At 41.9% G+C, this 23,706-nt stretch overlaps 1 protein-coding gene across 2 annotated transcripts in view; it reads left to right on the forward strand.

The window, feature by feature from the left end:
• The window catches only part of MAP2K2 (mitogen-activated protein kinase kinase 2), a 1,901,538-nt gene that overhangs the window by 609,114 nt on the left and 1,268,718 nt on the right, over window positions 1-23,706 (forward strand). For both annotated transcript variants that reach the window (XM_044055499.1, XM_044055501.1), the window contains exon 4: window positions 12,692-12,769. In XM_044055499.1, coding sequence (XP_043911434.1) covers window positions 12,692-12,769 — 78 coding nt within the window. The remainder of the gene's footprint in view (window positions 1-12,691; window positions 12,770-23,706) is intronic.

Here is a 23,706-nt window from a genome sequence, read left to right on the forward strand (position 1 = left end):
ATAAACAGTAAATAATAGTCAACTTTCCAAAGACATGCATCTGGAGCATTTCTCCCCGGGCCTCCGCTGAAAACAGGCTCTGTGGAACCTAGTCGGACATTCCCGGTCAACAGATGTTAAATAAATAAATAAATAAATAAATAAAAAAAAAAAAAAAAAAAACTACCCAAAATGCCAATATACTAAACCTAAAACAGGGGAGGGCCAGTGAATTAATCCTGGAACAGAAAGTATTAATATGTGGCAGCTACATTTAAATGCTGTCAGTAAGCCTGGTTGTTTACCGCAGCAGGGCTAGCCACCTGTCAGTGTAAACCTTGGCTCCAGATGATTGTTGTCACACCCCGACCCTATGCGCAAAATGGGAAAAGGGGTTGAGGATGGATGGAGTAAGCCTGGTTGTATACTTAAGCAAAGGGCTGAAACATTACATTACATTAACGATTAAAATGCATTTTATTTTATTTAAGAATGTGTGAATTCTTCTTTTTCTTATTATTACTTTTTAAATGTAATTACTTATTAGTTTTTTGTTGAAGAGATTTGATTAACTTGAGAGATGTAAGATTGACTTGTAAATCAAACAGATTGATGGTCTTAAAACATTTATGTGGTATTTAAATGGTATGCTAATTATTTTGTATTTCTGATTACGTCTTTTATTTAAGATGAAAGTACTAAGATTTGAATAAACTGTTTTATATTTATTATATTGGCGTTATGGATTTGTGTGTGAACAATACAGCTATTCACGGAATGCTGGAGAAGTGGCTTATTGTTTGAAGTTTAACCATGTACATTACAACAGTTCGTGAAGTATTCTCATGCAAGTGTACTCTCTGATGTTCTTCGTGTTTCACTGTTGCAGTCATTACATTTGGGTAATCTGCTGACAGGTTGCCCTCAGTCGGCCTGAATTCCAAAGTCTTGGGTCCTGCGTCAGTTGCTGTCTTCTCTTCCATGACGTCAGCTCGTCAGGGGTATAAAACATGCAGCCGACGCCATTTTCTTTAGTCTTCCTTGCCGCGCGGTGCCTGAAGCAGAAGCATTTCGCAAGTGCCGGTCGGCCGACTACTGAAATATTCCCGTTTGAGTTTCAGAACCGAAGTCTTCAATAAAGCTAACTACCCCGTTGGGGAAACTTTTTTCTTGCTTTTTACCGATGTCAGAAAAAGTTAATAATTGTATTACTTGTGGGAAGCAAATACCTCATAAGGATTTCCATTTATACTGTATTCCTTGTCTAGGCCCTGATCACAATGTGCCTGGCTGCCGGTTTTGTGCTAGATGTAACCAACGCACTATTAAGCGTCTGTATATTTTTGCATCCAAGTATTTTGGAAACAGATTTAACTACCCAGAGATGTCGTCTGATAGCAATCCGACTACTGGAGTACATAAAAACGCAAAGAAAAGAACAGAGAAAGACAGTCGAGATCCAAAACCAACGACGAAGCTTCTCCTAAGCCAGTTGCCGGTTTGCCAGTACTCCGTGAGGTGCTTTCGCAGCCCCTGATACCCGCTACCTTCGACTCGCAGGCCTCTACCGACACCCATGTGGAGTCCGGCATGCCACTAGATACTCAAGGTATTGGACCAACAGATGCATCTCCCTCGGATGGGTCCGGAGCCGCTGAGCAGGCACCGGCTTCTGAGGGTATATTCAGACCTCAACATTTTTATATCAAACCGACGAAAGCTGCAAAACCAAAGGCAAAAGCAACTTCTAAAACTAAAAAAACGATGCATGAGCCACGTGCACAGGCCGCTATGCCTAAAAAAACAGATGATCAAAATGGCTGAAGACCTTATTACCTTGATCAGGAGTACCCATCCCCCTCCATATAAGATCAGGAGTACCCATCCCCCTCCATATAAGAGGCCTAGGCAAGACACTTGACTATGAATCTTCAGATCAGGTTTCTATTTCTTCTGATTCCTCTTCTGCTCAGGAATTATCTTTACCTCCCTATGAGGATTCTGATGCTGAGGAGTCTATTCCATCTGCATCTCCGCCTGAGGATTATTCATTTGGAGAAACCTTGCATACTTTGAGGGAGCATTTTCACTGGGAGAGTCAAGACTTCTCAGAATCAAAAAAGAGGCTCAGGGATTTCCTCCTTCTCCCTCAGCACAAGCCTTTAGCCATCCCCCCTGTGTTGGACATTGTGGATGTTGTTTTTTCGGAGTCAAGCCTGATCCCTGACTCTTTACCTCTGGCTCCCAGTAAGCCTGACAGGTATTACAAGGTCCCTGACTCTCATAAATTTTTATTTAGAAACCCTGCTGCTGATCCTGAAACTATGTCACTGGGTCTAAAGAGAGTTAAGGCCTCAACAGCAAAAAATCCTGCCCCCTCCGACAGAGATTCTAGGACACTGGACAGATGGGGAAAAAAGGTTTATACATCTGCAACCTTGGCAATCAGGGCCTTAAACTATCAATTTCATATGCTTAAGTACCAACAACATGTTATGGGATTGCTGAAACAGAAAATTATGTTGATTTCAGAATGTGCAGAAAATAAGGAATTGCAGGAATTATTGCATGCAGCTGAACAAGTTGGAAAGCATACTTTGCAATGTGGTTTTGATTCTTTTAGAGGACTCCTGCAGGGCCGCAGTTACTGGATCTGTGATTAGGAGGCATGCCTGGTTAAAGGAACAACATTTGCCTGATCATATTAAAGCTAAATTACTAGATGCACCTTTACAGCATGATTCTCTGTTTGGTATTAAGGCAGAAGAGGTTTTAAAAAAATGGAAGACAAAGCTATGTCTATGCTGGCTGTTAAAGATTTCTTACAAGGGGAGCCACCTAGATTCAGTAGACACTGGCCTACAAAAATTGGTCCTTTCCAGTGTCAGACAGAGCTCAAAGGGGCAAATCCAGACGCCCTAAGGATTCCAGGTACCAGGCTCAAGACTCATACAGGTCAAAGCAATGGGGCGCATCCACTTCCAAATCTGGAGGAGATAAAGTGCAAGCCTACAGAAAGCAATCCCAATGACTTCCCTCTGCCTACATCAAGCATTTACCTTTTGGCAGCACACATAGGGGGGAAATTAGCACTTTTTGCACAAAATTGGCAGTTAATAACCCAGGATAAGTGGGTACTGAACATCGTATCACAGGGATACAGATTCCATTTCCACACTTTGCCAATGACAAATGGTTGGCCAGGTCTGCCAAAAAACCAATGGGCAGAGGCACAGAATCAGGTTACGTCCCTCATGGATATGGGGGCCATTCAGACAGTACCAGAACAGGAAAAAGGACAAGGTTTTTTACTCAAGACTATTCTTGGTACCCAGAAAAGACAAGGCCTGGCAGCCAATACTGGATTTATCGATTTTGAACACATACCTGGACATTCCAAAATTCAAAATGCTCACTTTGCAATAGCTTCTGCCCATGCTGGGCAAGAATGCTTGGCTGGTGACTTTAGACTTAAGAGGCATACCTGTATGTCCCAATAAGACAGTTGTGCAGAAGATAGCTCAGATTCAAGGCTGGCTTAATGCATTACCAATTCTCTGCACTGCTATTTGGCTTATCTGCTGCGCCCAGGGTCTTTACAAAGAGCCTGGCACCAGTAATTGCATTTTGCAGACAAATAAGTATTCAGATGTATAACCACAAATGCTCTCCGTTGTGACAGGATCCAATAAATGTAGTCCCACAAAGCTCAAGGATGTATGGTGGCAAAAATAAATTTGCTCTAAGAGTCTTCAGTCCATAAACAAGGCAGATTCTGATGAAGTTTCCCGTGGGGGAAATGAAAGCGCTTATTCCTTTTGTCTAATTGAGTTTTGTTTGTTCATTCGTCTAATAAATCTACTTGTACCATTAGACTGCCTGGTTTATGGACTGAAGACTCTTAGAGCGAATTTATTTTTGCCACCAATACATCCTTGAGCTTTGTGGGACTACCTTTATTGGATCCTGTCAAAACGGAGAGCATTTGTGGTTATTAGTTTCATTTTATTCTCCGTTTTTTCCATTTTTTGTTATTAGTATTCAAATATATCCTTACTTGGACAACTGTCTCATTCAAGCAGAGAATAAGGACACTCTTCTATGACACCTGGCATTTGTGAAAAGGCTTCTAACATGCCTAGGGTACACAATAAATGAAAATAAATCACAACTGGTACCCTCTCAAAAGATAACATTCCTGGGTGCAAGCTTGCATACAACTACCCAAATGGCTTACCTCACGTCAAACAAACAAAGGCAACTGACTACTTACTTCAGACTGATGGCAACAAAAACCCAGTCTTCTGCAAGACAAATTCTGCAGGCTCTGGGCTTCATGGCATCCTGCATCCTACTAATTCGGTATGCAAGACTGCATATGTGGAAACTTCAATGGTACCTAAAAAGTTTATGGAGTCAACATTCACACAGTTTAGAAACAATGATTCCTTTCATTCCCTGCCTGCAACAGGAGTTTCTGTGGTGGGCAAAGGCCTGTCACCAAAACATGGGACGGCCCTTCACTCTACCCCCTGCCAGCCAAACCTTAACAACAGACGCATCAGATTATGCCTGTGGGGGACCCACATGGCAGGAAGATGCATTCAGGGCATATGGGCACCAAATCAAATGCATCTACATATCAACCAGACAGAGATGCATGCTGTTCAAAATGCCCTAATAGCCTTCAAGGACTTACTTTATCCAGGACAACTACTGATAAAGACGGACAACACCACAGTCATGTGGTATATAAACCAAAGCAAGGGGGCACACACTCATACCCCTTTTGCAGGTTAACCATGGCACTGTGGGACACAGCTTTGACCTACCAAATAAATCTTCAAGCTCAATCTCTGCCAGACGATTTAAGCAGAAACCTTATGGATCCTCACAAGTGGAAACTAAATCCACAAGTATTCAGCATGATAACAGAGAAATGGGGGAGCCCAGACATAGATCTATTTGCCTCTCTTCGAAATTATCAGTTGAAAAGATTCTGCACAAGGACTTATCACAGACAAGCATGGAAAGTGGACACCCTATCCTTCATTGGAAAAAACCTGTCAGTTTATGCCTTTCCTCCTCTGCCTCTTCTACCCAAGGTCCTCCTAAAAGTCAGACAAGAGAAGCCAAAGATGATATTAATTGCCCCAGACTGGCCCCGCCAAATCTGGTACCCAATCCTAAGGAACTTGTCTCAATACCCAGCTTGGACCTTGCCTCAAAGACCACAACTACTGTCCCAGCAAAACAATCAGGTCCTGCACAATCAACTACAGACTCTGAACCTGGCAGCATGGCTAATCATGTAATCATACGAACGACACCTCTCTGTGAAACTGTGATGGATGTCATTTTGGAAGCCAGAAGGCCTAGTACTAGAAAATCTTATGCTGACAAATGGAAGAGATTCTGTGCTTGGAATCAAGCACAAGGAACTGATACAGCAGAACCACATATTCCTCAGATATTACAATACTTAACTGAGATGCTTGATAAAGGCCTATCTTTCTCATCAATCAAAATCCATGCTTCTGCCATTTCGGCTCATTACAATAAAGAGCCACCAATCTTTTCTCATCCTTTACTAAAGCAGTATCTTAGAGGAGCCAAAAACCTAAGGCCTCCTAGAAGATCACCATTACCTGCATGGGGCCTCAATTATGTGTTGGAAAATCTCACCCTGCCTCCATTTGAACCAGCCGCTACCGCTGATATAAAGTTCTTATCATGGAAGACAGCTCTGCTGCTAGCAATTATTTCAGCAAGAAGAGTTTCAGAGCTACAGGCCCTCATGGCTCTAGAGCCTTTTATCATATTTTACCTAGACAGGGTGTCTTTGAGGACAAATGCTACTTTCATGCCTAAGGTGGTTTTGAGTGTGGCTCTTAACGAAACAATTCATCTGCCAACTTTTTATCCAAATCCACAGAACAAAGGGGAGAGAATTCTGCATTCTTTGGATGTACACAGACCACTAAGATTCTACTTGAGCAGGACAAAAGCTCTAAGAAAAACTGAGCAATTACTAGTGTCATATGCTGCAGGATCAGAAGGAAAGGCTATTTCAAAGCAGACTATTTCAAAGCGGATAAGCCACTGCATCAGTTTCTGCTACTTACACCATGGTAAACCTGTGCCCAAGGGCATTAGGTCTCATTCCACCAGAGCTGCAGCTACTTTGGCAGCCTTTCTCAGAGGAGTACCAACCAAAGACATTCTAGAGGCTGCTACCTGGAGTTTTGTTCACACCTTTACAAAGCATTACCATTTGCCTCTCTACTCTAAGTCTACTCAGTGCTGCAGTGCCTTATAGCCACACCTAATGCTGTTTAGCTCCAGCCTCCCAACCATAGCTTTGGGATTCTACCCAAATGTAATGACTGCAAAAGTGAAACACGAAGAACATAGTGTAGTTGTGTACACTTACCATAAATGTAGATGTCTGAGTGTATTCACTGTTGCAGTCCAGGTTACCCTCCGCCATCCCCCTATCATTCTGGAGTTTATCTTTCCTTCTCTATCTTCTACAATCTATGTGGTGTATTTGCTTGTAGATGAAGGTAAAGTTTATATTGATACATGTACATAGATATATAGATATATATAATATTGCTATCTTTTTGGGGGCACTTGACATCAGGGGCAAGGAAAAACTAAAGAAAATGGCGTCAGATGCATGTTTTATTCCCCTGACGACCTGACGTCATGGAATAGAAGACGGCAACTGACGCAGGACCCAAGACTTTGGAATTCAGGCCGAATGAGGGCAACCTGCCAGCAGATTACCCAAATGTAATGACTGCAACAGTGAATACACTCGAACATCTACATTTATGGTAAGTGTACACAACTGTACTTTCTCTGACTGTGATAGTACTTTTGTACATGCTCTGTTTACCCTCTGTCAACTCCCCATCACAGCACAAGGTGAAGTATTCTCATGCAAGTGTACTCTCTGTTCGCTGACTGTAATGGTACTTTTGTACATGCTCTCTTTACCCTGTGTCAACTCCCCCATCATAGCACAAGTTGAAGTATTCTCTCCGGTCAAGATTGTGCTAGACAGTCCAGAGGAAAAGGCTAAAACCTGCATTACACCTCTAGCAACTCATAGCCCTTCAAAGCCCACACCATCAACACCCACACATAGCAACACTAAACCCACATATGTGGCGGCCCTTAACATTAACCTGCCCAAGCAACAAGGACCTCCGAAGCCGAAACGCAAGCAAACACCAGTCACAACCAAAGTGACACATAGCTCACAACACCAGTGTGCCACCCAACAACAGCCCCTAAGGCAAGACAATGTACCCAACACTTTAATCATAGGTGACTCTCTAGTCAGGCACACTGATGTCCCACTCACCAGGCTGAACAAGGAGAAAATTACAGTCAGCTGCCTGTCGGGCGCCAGGATCCACCACATAACGCATGCACTCAAGTCACTTCTCAACAAGTACAAATACGACTCTGTCATTGTCCATGCTGGAGTGAATGACTTGAGACGTACCTCCCTGGACTACATGAAAAGAGACATGGAAGAGCTCTTGGATCATGTGACCCAGGCAGGTATGACCCTAGCCCTGAGTAGCATCCTGCCTTCGCCCAGAATGATACCACAGTATAAGGACAAAATGATTGACTTCAACAAATGGCTAAGCTTCTGGTGTCATACAAAGGGGATTCAGTATTTGTCTGCCTGGGAAGACATGATCGACAAACCACGATGCTTTGCCAGAGATGGTCTGCACCTGTCATCCCTGGGATTCAGGTTACTGGCTAAAGCTCTTGCCACCCCTATAGTGCCTTTTTTAGGCAAGGTTCAAAGGATAAAACCACCACTGTAACAGATACAAGCATGCAAAATCTGAAGGTAATGCTACTCAATGCTAGAAGTCTAAACCTCAAAATGCACACTCTCGAGGCACTCCTAAAAATGGAGAACATCGATATCTGTGCAGTGACTGAGACCTGGTTCAAGGCTCCAGAGAGCACCCCTGCAATACCAGGCTACAATTCTTACCACACTTTTCGGCCACAAAACCAAGACCGAAACACTAAAGGTGGAGGGAGTGTCCATATTCACCAAGGATATTCACACCTCCAGGCTAGTTGCCCAACACAATGCATCTGAAATTCTCCAGGTGCAACTAACACTAGGTAAGAGGTAAGACTGCAATCCAAATTGTAGCTTGCTACAGATCCCCCACCATACCCCAAGATTCTCACTACACCTTCCTGAACATACTGGAAAATATTAAGATACAACCAAACACCCTAATACTGGGTGATTTCAACTACCCTGCCATTAATTGGTAAAACTACTCGGGTACCAACTCCTTTTCCCAACGGTTCTTGGAATTTGTAAATTCCAATGCCCTGGAGCAACTAATCCATTCTCCCACTAGGGGCTCCAATATCCTAGACCTGGTCATTACCAACATGGGAGACAGATGCTCCACACCAGTGGTCACCCCCTCGTTGGTCAGGTCTGACCATAAGCAAATCACTGTTGACATCAACATCCCACCCCCACCCTCCCAGTAAGGAAACCTCCTTAAAAAACTTCTCCAAAGCCAACTTCATGCTACTGAAGTCAGAAGTGACAAACTTCACAATACCCACGCAGACGGGATCTGGAAGTTTGACTGCAGAATCCTACACTAAGGCACTGTATGAGCACATCCACTCGTGCATGAATCGTGCCATCCCAAATGGAACCAAGATGATCTTCCTCAAAAAAAGGAAGCCAATCTGGTGGTCCCCCTGCTATAAACAAACTATACAACAGAAGGGAGAAACTGTTGCAGAAAAGAGGAAAATCCAAAAACTCCCTCACCAGCCTCAGTAAGAAACTGAGATCCCTCATAAAATCCTCAAAAGCTAGTTACGAAAATAAAATTGCCAAAGATTCCAAAGACAACCACAAGGCATTCTATAGTTATGTCAAGAATCTAAATGGCAATGCTCAGATCTGCTCTGAGCTACAACAGAATGGCATTAAATATACTGATCCCAAGGATATTGTCAATATGCTGGCAGATCGATTTAGTACCAACTTCAACCCCCTCTCACCCCCTAAAGGGCCCATCTCAGTACCAAAAGATTGTCAAATTCCGATAATCACAGCCACACAGGTAGAAACAGCACTGTCCAAAGCTAAGAATACAGCATCCATGGGACCAGATGACATCCCAGGCTGTGTATTACATGAACTACAAAATGAACTGGCACCCCACCTAAGTGTCCTGTTTAATCATAGCCTCACCTCAGGCTTCGTGCCCACTGAGTGGCACACAGCTACAGTTATCCCACTCCACAAGAGAGGATCTGCCATGGATCCAGGGAACTACCGTCCCATCAGTCTGACAAGCCTGATCTGCAAGGACATGGAATGCGTTATCATGTAACTTATAAACAAAGACATTGGCAACCTTCAAACACTGGACCCCACCCAGTTTGGGTTTGTGAAGGGCCGATCTTTTCTCCTGAATCTGATTGACTTCTTCGAATCAGTCTCCAGAGCTGTGGACGAGGGTAAGGTGTTCCACACAGCCTATCTGGACCTTGCCAAGGCCTTCGACGCCATCCCCCACCCTGGAATCATAGATAAACTTACTAAGCTGGGCATAAATCCCCATGTCACTCGATGGGTTGCCAACTGGCTTACTGACAGAACCCGGACTGTAAAAGTAGCAGACTCCGAATCCAGCTCTGGACAAGTGACAAGTGGAGTACCTCAGGGTTCAGTCCTGGGACCACTCTTGTTTGGCATCTACTTCTCTGAAGTACAAGCCAAGACTAAGGGACTCTGGCTAACAAAGTTTGCAGATGACCGCAAACTGGGAGCCATTATAGAATCCCCAAATGATGTGGGTATTCTACAAAAGGGCCTTACAGAAACAGATGCCTGGTGCCAGAGCCATGGGCTCAAGCTTAATGCCAAGAAATGTATAGTTATCCCCTTTGGAAAAAAACATGTACCCATGAACTACCACATAGGTGGCAGGACACTAAACATCGAAAGTGTGATGAGAGATTTAGGGACACAAGTGGACAGTGGTCTCACTTTCGATAACCACATCACCACAACAGTCAGGAAATCCTTCTATGTGGCACACCTCATCACGAAGGGCTTTTCATCCAGAAAAAAAGAGGTCATTGTCCCACTGTACTCATCCCTCATTAGACCCATTATAGAGTATAATGCCCCATTTGGTATGTACCTCACAAGACATCTGCAACAGCTGGAAAGGCCACAGAAATACCTCACTAAAAGAATCACAAGCCTAAAGCAGATGCCATATGCTGACAGTCTTAAAAAACTCCAGCTATACTCTGTGGCATATCGTCTACTCGGAGGTGATCTCTGCTCAACATGCAAGGCCATGTCAAACCCTGAGCTGTTGGACATGCTCCACTTTAAGAAATCCCAATCCCTCAGAGCCACACGTTCCAGGGATCTAAACCTTATCACAATGAACAAAACATGCTGGAGGGATAGGTTCCTGACCCAGAGACTCCCCATACTCTGGAATAGACTGCCCATACATGTCAAGCAGAGCGCCTCATTGGCCATCTTCAAAAGGAACCTTGATGATTGGATGGGAGATAGGAAATTCATCCCGGTTAGCATGTCATTCGCCCTGCTAGACAGGGGCCAGAGAAGTAAATATTGTGGGAAGAAATTTCCAGGGAATTGTTATGGCTAGGCTTGCATAGGCCTTAGGGCCGATAGCCTAGTACCAACCTATGAACCTATGCAAATGTACTCTCTGTTCACTGACTGTAATGGTACTTTTGTACATGCTCTCTTTACCCTGTGTCAACTCCCCATCACAGCATAAGGTTTTCAGGGTATATCCTGACTACTGGTTTCTGTCTTCGTACAGCTTGTATGTTGCCCACATGAGGTTTTCCCCTGGGTATACCAGTTTTTTCCACCCCACCCCCCCAAAAAAAAAAAAACATGCTGGTTGATCTTGAGCTTTAAACTCTCCATAAATTCTGCATTTACTGATGCCTTTATGGCTAAGATCATGGCAGAAAAGAGTCTAAAGAATAATTTTGTTTAACAGATAGATAATATTTTAAAAATGAACCATTGCTCAATCCATATTTCCTCAGAGAGGGAGACTCATTTGCCATGTCTCTTAGTGGCAGAGTATTTCATGAACTTGGGATGCAAGTCCTTTGGCATTTCAGGAAACTGCTCCCATTCTTGGCTGTGGATTTCAACATGGCTTGGAGGCAACTGCACCTCAGGGCCGGGCCAAGTGATCAATTCTTGTGACCCTTCTGGCTTGATGATTGAGGCTGCAGTTACTGTGCACCCACTCTTTTCTCCAATTGCAAATAGTTTGCAGATTTGTTAAGATGTATGTTCTGTGCAGACCTAGCTTGGTAAAGTACAGATTCTCAGCCCTGCTTCCTTTAACTTAATGTTTTTTTCAGAGGGATTCTTGGGCAGTCTTCTTCATTGTTCCCAGTGTAAGGCAGACTAAAGGCATTCCTCTAGCTTGTCAAGCAGTTCCTTTGGAATGTTGCTTCTCTGTCCCCGTATGAAGAAACTTTTACCTCTGTGGGACAAGGTTGCTTCCTGTCATTGGTCCTGCTTGTCATATGCCTTTAATGTTTAAATTCTTTCATGGGCTAAACCCCTTCTCACCTCTGCTCATTTCAGTCCTCTCTGAAGTCTGTTATTTCTGGTTCCCTGTCTTAATCCCATTTCATGTAAAGTGGTTTTGATTTTCTACTTGAACAAGTCCACTTATATATCTGATTATTCACTGGGAGTAAAACTGGGAGAGAGGGGCTGCTCTTCATTTGAAATGCAGCACCTGTAAATGGTTCCTTTTTTAACCATTTAATCGGTTTAGATTGTTGTGGTGGTCTATTTCCTTGGATCCAAGGACTGAAAGACTTTTAGTTGTCCTGTAGACATTTGCTGTTTTGAAACATTGCAGATTTAGAGTAGAGTTATTTTCTGCCATGTGGCAAGTTCATCCACGGGGTTTGCTAAGGTCTGAGCCTTTTGCATTTCCAGTTCATATTCTGTAATGTTTTGTTGTACGCATTATTGCCACGGGCATTTATTGTGCAGTATTCCCTTTCTGCAATTAATTGCACTTGCATTGATCAGACTGTACCAGAGGACTAGGACATCTGAGCTGGGTACCAGTACATTCCTCATCTCCTTTACCTGGTTTCTTCCTCCTCCTGATTTGGCACAGTCGTAATACTTGTTAGGAAAGATACTTTGTTAGACATAATACATGAATCCTTGTATTATCCATTAATCTACAAGAGGGATTTATTTTATGAGTAAAGAATAACCTTACAGTGCCCTTTTGCAAATGGGCCTCTTCTAGAGCCAGCTTATATTTTTTGAGTTCTTGGTCAGTCAGGCAGATGTGTGCTTAGTGTATCACTTGTTTGCTTTTGACAGGTAGAAATGTAGATATAGTATTGAAAACTGATTTTTATAATGTCATTAAGATAAAAGCAGTATTAGCGCTTTCTCAGGCTTTTTTCCAAATGACCTGAGCGTATATTTGTGGCTTTTACTGTGTTTAAATTGCCTTTCATTTTAGTCATGCAAAGGGTCTATACTGCATGATTTTTGTTTACACCAAGGTTTTGATAATTATTTTAAAATGTAGCTGAATGTTTATTTTGGTCAAAAATGTTTTCTGTCATTTAGGATGGAGGATCTCTGGATCAGGTGCTAAAAGAAGCTCGAAGAATTCCAGAAGAAATTCTTGGGAAGGTTAGCATAGCGGTAAGTAGCAATTTTTCAGCACAAAACCCTGACCATATCTATGACATACGCTTCTTTTAACAGTGCGCCAAGGTTAATATGCTGTAGTGCACCAAGGTTAATATGCTGTAGTGCACCAAGGTTAATATGCTGTAGTGCGCCAAGGTTAATATGCTGTAGTGCGCCAAGGTTAATATGCTGTAGTGCGCCAAGGTTAATATGCTGTAGTGCGCCAAGGTTAATATGCTGTAGTGCGCCAAGGTTAATATGCTGTAGTGCGCCAAGGTTAATATGCTGTAGTGCGCCAAGGTTAATATGCTGTAGTGCGCCAAGGTTAATATGCTGTAGTGCGCCAAGGTTAATATGCTGTAGTGCACCAAGGTTAATATGCTGTAGTGCACCAAGGTTAATATGCTGTAGTGTTAAAGTTCTGTCTGTTTTTTAAACTGTTTTCAAACCCTTTGCACTGCAGAATCATCATTGCTGTGCTTCATCATTTTGCTTTTACCTAGGATGTAGACACCTGCCAGATACAGTCAGTCCCTTCATTATACTTTTGGCATATACCAACTCTTTTATCTGTCTATTTGTATGTACATTTTCTCATGGATTTGTTCATACTAAGCTTGTCCTTAATGCTGACCTAAAATCATTGCCTGTGTTTTTTCACTTGTATAGCAAAATGCTGAAAGGTCATGCCGGCAAATTAAAGGAACTGCTGGACCCATGTGCACTAACCTTTCTTGCACTTTTCCTATGCCTTCATTCATAGATTCATAGTTTTACTATGTTAATGACAACTAGGGCCTTACAGACCTAGCTGCACACCTCAGACCATTTGAGTCCTGACTGTCATGGACATCTGTACGAGGGGGGGCATGTTAGGAAGTTACTAGGGATTGGGGGGGGGGTGTTAGGAAAATACTTTTCTTATTGATAGCCTCAGTCCATAAGGGACATGGACAGACAGAGGGTAAATTTATGTTTTCTCATCCAGTTAACAAGGTTTCATTTGAATAAGGTAAGGGATAAACTCTGTTGAACATGGATGAGGATCCTGTTCCATAGAGTGAGGATCCTTTGGGACAAATATATGTGTCTCCAGCATGTTCTGTCTATCACAGAAGAAAATGCATCAGAGAGTTTATTGACAACCTGAAAAGACATGCACACCTCCAGACTGGTCAAACAGTGTGACGCACAGGAAACACTCCAGGTACAGTTAACAATTATCAAGACCCCTATTCAAATCATAGCTAGCTAATGGCCTCCAGTTTTGACTCAAGGTGCCCACTCCACCTGTCTGGACCTCTTTGAATCTGTCAAAATTCAGCCCTTTACCTACCCTGATCCTGGGCGACTTTAACTATCCAAGCATAAATTGGAAGAAATAATCATGACAAAACACAAATGCTCAGAGATTCCTTGATTTCATCAATACAAACACCTTGGACCAATTGGTCAACACCCCCACAAGAGTTGAAAATGTTTTGGACTTGGTATTAATAAAAAAGAAAAAACACACAAGTAATCTCTGTGCTATCCCTGAAGTCTCAAAACAACCCACTAAACAAGTGCAGTGGATCCAAAAACAACAAGAAAACAGTGTAAGAAACTTCCTGGGTGGAAGATTTTCAGTCCATGTATCTCTAGTTAATCACTGTATATTAATCAGATCAGACAAAAGTAGTAGAAGTAACAAACTTAAACTTATCTTAAGTAAAAAAAAAAAAACATGTATATAATTGTACAGAATTACTAAGTATTCGAAAGTAATCCAAGCAAGGCAAGCAGTCTGTTTCCAGTCAAAAATCCTTTATTAAGTACACAGAGAAGCGATCCAAGTAAAACAGAAATAGAGTAATAGTTTCCTCACAAGCTTTCTAAATATACATACTCACAAGCGAGGAGAGTGTGTTGAGGAGATGGAAAGAGTACTTTGAGGGGTTGATGAATGAAGAGAATGAGAGGGAGAGAAGGTTGGATGATGTAGGGATAGTGAATCATGAAGTACAATGGATTAGCAAGGAGGAAGTAGGGATAGCTATGAAGAGTGTGAAGAATGGAAAGGCTCTTGGCCCAGATGACTTGGAAGGTTTGGAGACAAAGCCAGAGAGGCAAGATTACGTTGGTTTGGACGTGCTGAGGAGTGATGCTGAGTATACTGGAAAAAAGATGCTAAGGATGAAACTACCAGGTAACAGGAAAAGAGGAAGGCGTAAGATAAGGTTTATGGATGTGTTAAGAGAGAACATGCAGGTGGTTGGTGTGACAGAGCAAGATGCATAGGACAGGAAGAAATGGAAACAGGTGATCCGCTGTGGCGACCCCTAACGGGAACAGTCGAAAGAAGATGATATATATACTTTTTATCAGGCAAGAGTGTGGTTTATTGTGCTGTAAAACAATTGGTACACGTGTTAAATTCACATACCTTCCCCCATCAGTATGACATTCGAGCTGGTCCTGCCTTACTTAGTAACTGTCGTAATAATGTAACCCTTATGTGCTTTAAATAAAAATTTATAATGATGTGGTACCTTTTATTTAACCAGATTTTTAAGTAGATTATTACCTCTTATTTAACCAGATTGTTAAGTAGATTATTAAGGATCCACTGTGGTGCACCGGTAGCATTGTTGCCTCACAGCAAGAGGTTCTCCCATTCAGTTCTCGGCTGGAGTGCGGGGAGTGCCTTCTGTGTGGAGTCTGCATATCCTTCCCGCAGTTGGGTGGGCGTTCGAAAGACATGCGTAAATTTGTTGAAGGTTGAATGTTGAGCTGGCACCTTGGCGTTTGTGCAAATCTACTGCCAATCATTAGCGGATCGGAGTTCCGCTGTGGCGACCCAAGTTAAGTAGATTATTAAGTCTGTGATTTTATCCAAGACAATATACTACATGGCTAGAAATATATCAACCTTAGTCCATTTGGCAATCAAAAATATATATAAATATATATACATATGGATTCACTTCAGAAGCTTGAAATACTGAAATCTCGAATTTCAGTATCTGGAGCCCAAGAAGTGGAATCCACAAAACAACGAAATCTAAAAACCGCGAAATTCAAAACCTCGAATACCGGATGTTTTGAATTTTGCGGTTTAACTACACACACGCACACACCATCCACCACACAAACGCACACAATCACTGTACTACATGAAAGAAGGGGGGCAAGCCCCCCTGCACCCCCCACTTAAATACTCTCCCTCCGAGGTCACACTACATACAAACACACACAAAAGACCACCACACAAACTACTTTCCCTTCGCACACACATATCACAGCAACAAAACACACTAACACACACCACAGCCCCTACCCAAACCCCTTAACACACACACACACACACCTGAATACATAACCATAGCGGAACTTTAGAAGCGCGAAATTCAAAACCTCCAGTATTTGAGGTTTTGAATTTCTCACTTCTAAACTTTCGCTATTATGTGGATTCGGCTTCTTGGGCTCGAAATACTGAAATTCGAGATTTCAGTATTTCAAGCTTCTGAACGGTACCCATACATATACACTTTGCATGTAAAAAATGTAAAACTCTTATTCTATTTTCATAACCTATTGATAACAAAGATCGCTTTCGTCCTTCTAGACTTCTTCAGGTCTGTGTACAAGAACCCTAAAAACTATCTATAAAAATTTATATAATTGTATAATTACTTAGTATTGTTATTACACATCATTTTGAATAAAGTGAAAAAAAGAGAACCAGAAAAAGAAAAAATAATAAGAAAAAATGTATGATGATGATGGAAACAAAATTACAACTGATTTAAAATGGTATTTAAAACCAACTGGTAGAATAAAATAAAATTAGTCATGTAAACAATGTGGCAATTTTCTAAGTTCCAGTGCACTTTTAATTGAACAGTAGTAGTTTAATCCACGCTTCCTAAAATAATTCAGCTTTAATTGCCACAAGTTCATGTTTCTCCAGAATATTTGGGATGTCTCCTTCAAGATCACCCTTGTCTATGAGATCCAGGATCTGGAACTTAAAACCTGTGTGTCTTTTATGAAGGGAAAGGTGTTTGGCTAGTGCATTATTTTTACATCCAGAGCTGATTTCTGACAGATGACAAGAAATCCTACGCTTGAGTTTATTTACAGTCTTGCCCACATAGAATGCATCACATTCATTGCAATGTGCCCCTTAAATTACTTTTGTAGTGTTACAGTCACCCCTGCACTGGTCTTAAGTTTTTATTGTCCTTATTTAAAGAAAATCATTATCACCTTGCTGTATAAGTATACAAAATGTACAATTAGTTTCACATCTTGTAGTGTCTCTATCATATGAGCAAGCTCAGATGCTCATAAACCTAGTACTTATTATACAGCAGGAACTTCTTATTGTAACATTTGTTAATGTCTGTTATGTACTTCACAGATAGATTCTAGTTGTCTACTGATGTACTATGTTCTTCATCTGTAAATATGTTGTAAGTAATTGCTATGTAAATTGTTAATCGCTATGTAATCCAATGTAACTACTGTCTGATTGTTTTAACTTTGGAGCTTTTCTCCCCGGGCCTCCACTGAAAATGGACCTACGTCCAGTCAGACACTCCCGGTCAACAAATATAAATACATAAATAAAAATAAATAACTAAATAAATAAATATGGTCTAAGATGTTAATCAGAAAAGGGTTTCCTGTGACAGTGTCCCAGTTTTCTTCAATAACATTTTTGATACTGTGATAATCCAAAGTATATGTTAGGATGCAGCTATTTTTGCATTTGTTGTTCTCTGTGGAATTTCTTAACATTCCCCTATTGGGGAATGGGAGCATTTGCAAAGCTTGTGAGGAAACTATTACTCTATTTTTGTTTTACTTGGATTGCTTGTCTATGTACTTAATAAAGGATTTTTGACTGGAAACAGACTGCTTGCCTTGCTTGGATTACTTTCGAATACTTAGTAATTCTGTACAATTATATATTTTTTTATTTATTTATTTTTTGTTTAAGTTAGCTACTTCTCCTACTTTTGTCTGATCTCTTTAATATACAGTGATTAACTGGAGATGTGTGGATTGAAAATCTTCCACACAGAGAAGTTTCTTGCAGTGTTTTGGACTTGGTATTAACCAACATTAGTAACCACTGTAGCATCCCTACAATGTCATCATTCCTGGTAACATCTGACCAAAAAGCAGTCACTTTCGAAGTCACCATATCCCTGACCCCCCCCCCCCCCAGCTAGGGTCAAACAAAAAAAACTGCTCCAAAGCTGATTACAACCTCCTGAGGGAAGTTATAAACAGCTTCACAGCTCCCTCTCACTCCACAGGAACTGGCACATATGTCCAAACCTACACCAAAATACTATACGAGCACTTGTGTAGCTGCATGGAATTAGAATACCAGAGAGCACAAAATCCTCCTCCTCAAGGAAGAGTAAACCTGTCTGGTGAACATCTGCAATAAATAAACTCTGTAATAAAAAGAAAAAACTGCTGTCCATGGACAAGAAGGAGCAGGTGCCTAATTGGACGCAATCTCTCCTCAGTCTGAACTAGCAAATAAGAGCACTAGTAAAGTCCTCCAAAGCTAACTTCGAGTCCAAACTGGCTACATCTACTAAAGAGAATCACAAGACTTTCTTCGCATATGTCTGCAATCTCAAAGGAAGCACCCAGATCTGCTCAGAACTGGTGGTCAAAGACACCACATACACAAATGCTGTAGATATAGCCAACCTGCTGCCTGACTGGTTCAGTGAAAACTTAACCCCTCTGCCCCCTTCCCCGTCATCAGTAAAATAGGACATTCCCAGTACCTGTCCCCCTCCCCTTATCTCTAGGGAGCAAGTCATAACTGCCTTCTCAAAGGCAAAAAATAAAGCCTCCATAGGACCCGATAACATCCCAGGCTGCATTCTACATGAGCTCAGGCAGGAACTTGCAGCACCATTAGGCATGCTATTCAACCAAAGCCTGAGTACCGGCTTTGTCCTTGCCGAGTGGAGGACAGCCACTGTCATCCCTTTGCACAAAGCTGGAGTGCCCACCAATCCAGGAAGTTATAGACCCATCAGCCTAACTAGCCTGATCTGCAAAGTCATGGAGCAGATTATCATGGACTTCATTAACAAGGACATTGGCAACCTCCAGACACTCGAGCCCACAGAGTTTGGTTTCATCAAGGGGAGAGGTCATGCTTGTTAAATTTGGTCGACGACTTTGAGACAGTCACCATGGCCACAGACGAGGGGAAGACTGTGCACACCGCCTACCTTGACATGGCCAAAGCCTTCAGTCCTATTCCCCATTCAGGTGTAATAGATAAACTCTCTCAACTAGGCATCAATCCATATGTTACTAGATGGGTAGCAAACTGGCTCACTGATAAAACCCACCTAGTCAGAGTACTGGAAGCCACCTCAAGCAGTGGACCCGTAATGAGCATTGTACCCCAGGGATCAGTCTTTGGGCCTCTGCTGTTTGGAGTATACTTTTTTTCAGGTGCAGGCTAAAATCAGTGGGATATGGCTTACCACATTTGCAGATGACTGCAAGCTGGGTGCTGTCATCAATTCCCCTAGTGATGTTGACATCCTCCAAGAGGGTCTCACCCAAATAAATGACTGGTGCCAGAAACATGGCCTTGGGGCTGAATGCCAAAAAATGCATCATCATCATCCCATTTGGGGAGGGTAACGTCCCCACAAATTATCACATTAATAAGGTCCTAAGCTCGCAATCTATCATGAGGGACTTGGGCACCCAGGTTGATAGCAAACTGACTTTTGACCACCATAAAGCTTTCTACATGGCCCACCCCAGTAGTAAGGGTATGTCATCCAGGGACAAGGTGGTCATAATATCCCTGTATTCTTCCCTTATAAGACCCATTATTGAGTACAATGTCCCTTTCGGCATGTACCTCACAAAGCACTTGCAGCAGCTGGAGAGACCACAGCTGTTCCTCACCAGGAGAATCCAGGGCCTCAAACATCTGCCCTACACAGATAAGCTAAAGACCCCAGCATACAAAGCATTCTCAGACCCCACACTGATGGGACTGCTGCATATCTGCAAGTCAAGCTCCACTCATGTAACCTGCATGCGTGACTTCAACCTGGTCTGTGACATCAATAGGACTTGTTGGCAGGACAGATTTGTGTCCCACAGACTCTCCCCTTTGTGGAATAGACTCCCTGTACACGTCAAGCGGAGTACCTCTTTAACCCTTTTTAAGCACAACCTGGATAACTGGATGGGGAACAGAAAATGCAACCCTGGGACTCCACCTGTGTCCCTGCTGGACAGTGACATAGGGTTCTGACTTGTTGGAACATGGGCTAAATTCTTGGCTAGGCTTGTAAGGGCCTCAGGGCCAATAGCCTAGTAGCTTCCTATTATTTCTATGTTTACTCCCTGCTACTTATATAGATTAACCCCAAGAATGCATATTGCTGTAGAAGGGGATGTGGTCTGAAGTCCAGATACAACTGTTTCCTCTCTCTGTTTGGATGCTCTGCAAGTGGGATTGTCTCTGAGTGGTATCTCATGCTTTGGGTCTCATTGAACAGTCTTTAGACAAAATTAATTGCTTCTATTCTGTATTGGCTGTAATATACTGAGCTTTGAGTTCTCATTTTACTTAGTTGATGTTTTATGTGTCCTGTCTACCTAACCATCCATACAGATGCTGCATTTAGATTAACTTATTTTAGTTCCCCTGAAAGAAAACTGACTGCAGACATTCATGTATTTCTGTTAAGGTGTTTTATTGTAAATTGAATGCCTCACTGAATTTTACTGACCTTTTTATGTATATGATTTATGAATCTCGGAGAGAGGGAGGAGCGATACCTGTAATGCTCTTTAAAGTGCATTTTGCCTTTCTTCAAGTTATTGTGATCTCTGAGTCAGTATGTAAAAATACAGATGTGTGGTGTCTGGGGAGGTGCTTGCCCTCCCTGCAGTAACATATACAGATGTGTGGTGTCTGGGGAGGTGCTTGCCCTCCCTGCAGTAACATATACAGATGTGTGGTGTCTGGGGAGGTGCTTGCCCTCCCTGCAGTAACATATACAGATGTGTGGTGTCTGGGGAGGTGCTTGCCCTCCCTGCAGTAACATTATTTTTATTTTATTTTGTATTTTGTAGATGTGGTTCTCTGTTTTTAAGTTATGACAGTGACTTATAGGTTCATAGATAAGTTCATCTCCAACATGCCATAGGCTCCCTCCAGTGACCCATGGACTAGAGAAAGGGATTAAGTAGTACCTGCTTAGTGAGCTGCTGTTGTAAACAGTAAGTGTACTCATTTTGTCATCCAGTCAAAGGTCTTATACTTTATAATAATTGTTACATTTTTAGCTCATCAAGTAACACTTAAATGAACGACAGTTTCATTGAAAATGGTTAACTACACAGCATCTGTCACCTTTTAGTGGGCTGTGGTAATTAAGAGGGTCAAATTAAATGAGCCAAGCTGTGTGCAAGAAGGTTATCATGTGCTTAAGTTCATAGGAAAGTACTAGACAATCAATCTGCAGACCATTTCAAGCCCAGTCAAAAAAACCTTTGCGTCGTATTTGGTAGCTAAATATGTAACACATTTTTCTCCGTAACAGTCAGATATAGCAGAAATAAGGCACTGGACACAAATGTCTTGTATGTAACACGTTTTCTCCGTAACAGTCGGATATAGCAGAAATGAGGCACTGGACACAAATGTCTTATATGTAACACGTTTTCTCCGTAACAGTCGGATATAGCAGAAATAAGGCACTGCACACAAATGCCTTGTATGTAACACGTTTTCTCCGTAACAGTCGGGTATAGCAGAAATAAGGCACTGGACATAAATGTCTTATATGTAACACGTTTTCTCCGTAACAGTCGGATTTAGCAGAAATAAGGCACTGGACACAAATGTCTTATATGTAACACGTTTTCTCCGTAACAGTCGGATTTAGCAGAAATAAGGCACTGGACACAAATGTCTTATATGTAACACGTTTTCTCCGTAACAGTCGGGTATAGCAGAAATAAGGCACTACACACAAATGTCTTATATGTAACACGTTTTCTCCGTAACAGTCAGATAAAGCAGAAATAAGGCACTGCACACAAATGTCTTATATGTAACACGTTTTCTCCGTAACAGTCAGATATAGCAGAAATAAGGCACTGGGCACAAATGTCTTATATGTAACACGTTTTCTCCATAACAGTCAGATATAGCAGAAATAAGGCACTGGGCACAAATGTCTTATATGTAACACGTTTTCTCCGTAACAGTCAGATATAACAGAAATAAGGCACTGGGCACAAATGTCTTATATGTAACACGTTTTCTCTGTAACAGTCAGATATAGCAGAAATAAGGCACTGGGCACAAATGTCTTATATGTAACACGTTTTCTCTGTAACAGTCAGATATAGCAGAAATAAGGCACTGGGCACAAATGTCTTATATGTAACACGTTTTCTCCATAACAGTCAGATATAGCAGAAATAAGGCACTGGGCACAAATGTCTTATATGTAACACGTTTTCTCCGTAACAGTCAGATATAGCAGAAATAAGGCACTGGGCACAAATGTCTTATATGTAACACGTTTTCTCTGTAACAGTCAGATATAGCAGAAATAAGGCACTGGGCACAAATGTCTTGTATGTAACACGTTTTCTCCGTAACAGTCAGATGTAGCAGAAATAAGGCACTGGATACAAATGTCTTGCTTGAACTCTTTTTAATGGGGCCCACCTCCAAACACACAATTTCCTGGAAATAATTATTCAAAAGTACAAAATTACAAAAGCCAAATGTATACACCAAAAACACTAGCAGAAGATGATCAAACAGAAAGTTGAATATTGCACTAACAGTCCAGGAAGGTAATTCTCTTTGTCATACTCACTGTCCAGCCTGTCCGTTACGCTTTCAGGTCCCAGAACTGACTCTTCATCAATGCCAGTACCTTGAGACAGCATCAATACCTTGGGGAATGATCAGCTTCTTGGAATTCCTTTATGTGGTACATTAAGTTGGCAAATAAGGCATCAAAGTCCTTGCCGTATTTGGTTCTCCACATGAACTCATCCAAGTAACTGGGCACCATGTGTGGCATGTTGCCATTCATGACCTTAAAATGTCTCTTGCATTTGGCCCACATGCCCTTCATGACATTTGTGTGGGCACCGGTCAGTGGATTCACAAAATTTTGAGTACGATTTACTGACCGGTGCTTGTAGTGCATACCAGGTATGCCTTCAATTCCCTGGTATGCGGCCCACTCATGGGAAATAATTATACCTCTTGGCAAGACATGTTGCATTATGGACAGTAAGGTGGCTGCATCTCATCTCTCTCCACAAATGTCAGTTAACCCATTTTTTTGAAGTAGTTAAAGATGCCAAACACCCACCTGATGTTCTTCATGTTTCACTGCTGCAGTAATCACATTTGGGTTTATCTGCTTGCAATAGCCCTCAGTCAGCCTGATTAACAAAGTCTTGGGTCCTGCATTGGCTGCTGTCTCTTCTTCCGTGATGTCAGGTAGTCAGGGGTATAAAACATGCAGCCGACGCCATTACATCAGTCTTTCTTGCCGTGTGGTGCCCGAAGCAGAAGGAGTTCGCAAGTGCCGGTCGGCAGACTCCTGAAATTTTCATTTTCGAGTTTCAGAACCAAAGTCTTCAACTTAAAGCTAAGTACCCCGTTGGGGAAACTTTCTTGCTCTAAACCAATATCAGTAAAAGTAAATAATTGCATTTCTTCTGGAAAGCAAATACCTCATAAAGATTTTCATTCATACTGTATTCCTTGCCTAGGCCCTGACAATGACGTACCTCGCTGTCGGTTTTGTGCCTTATTTAAACAACAAGCTATCCGTCGTTGGTATATTTTCGCTTCTAAATATTTTGATGCTCTGTTCACTTATCCAGATAAGTCTTCAGTAAGCCCTCCGACT

This window comes from Protopterus annectens, chromosome 13.part0, assembly GCF_019279795.1.
Source record: "Protopterus annectens isolate FY-2018-M chromosome 13.part0, PAN1.0, whole genome shotgun sequence".
Lineage (NCBI taxonomy): Eukaryota > Metazoa > Chordata > Ceratodontiformes > Protopteridae > Protopterus > Protopterus annectens.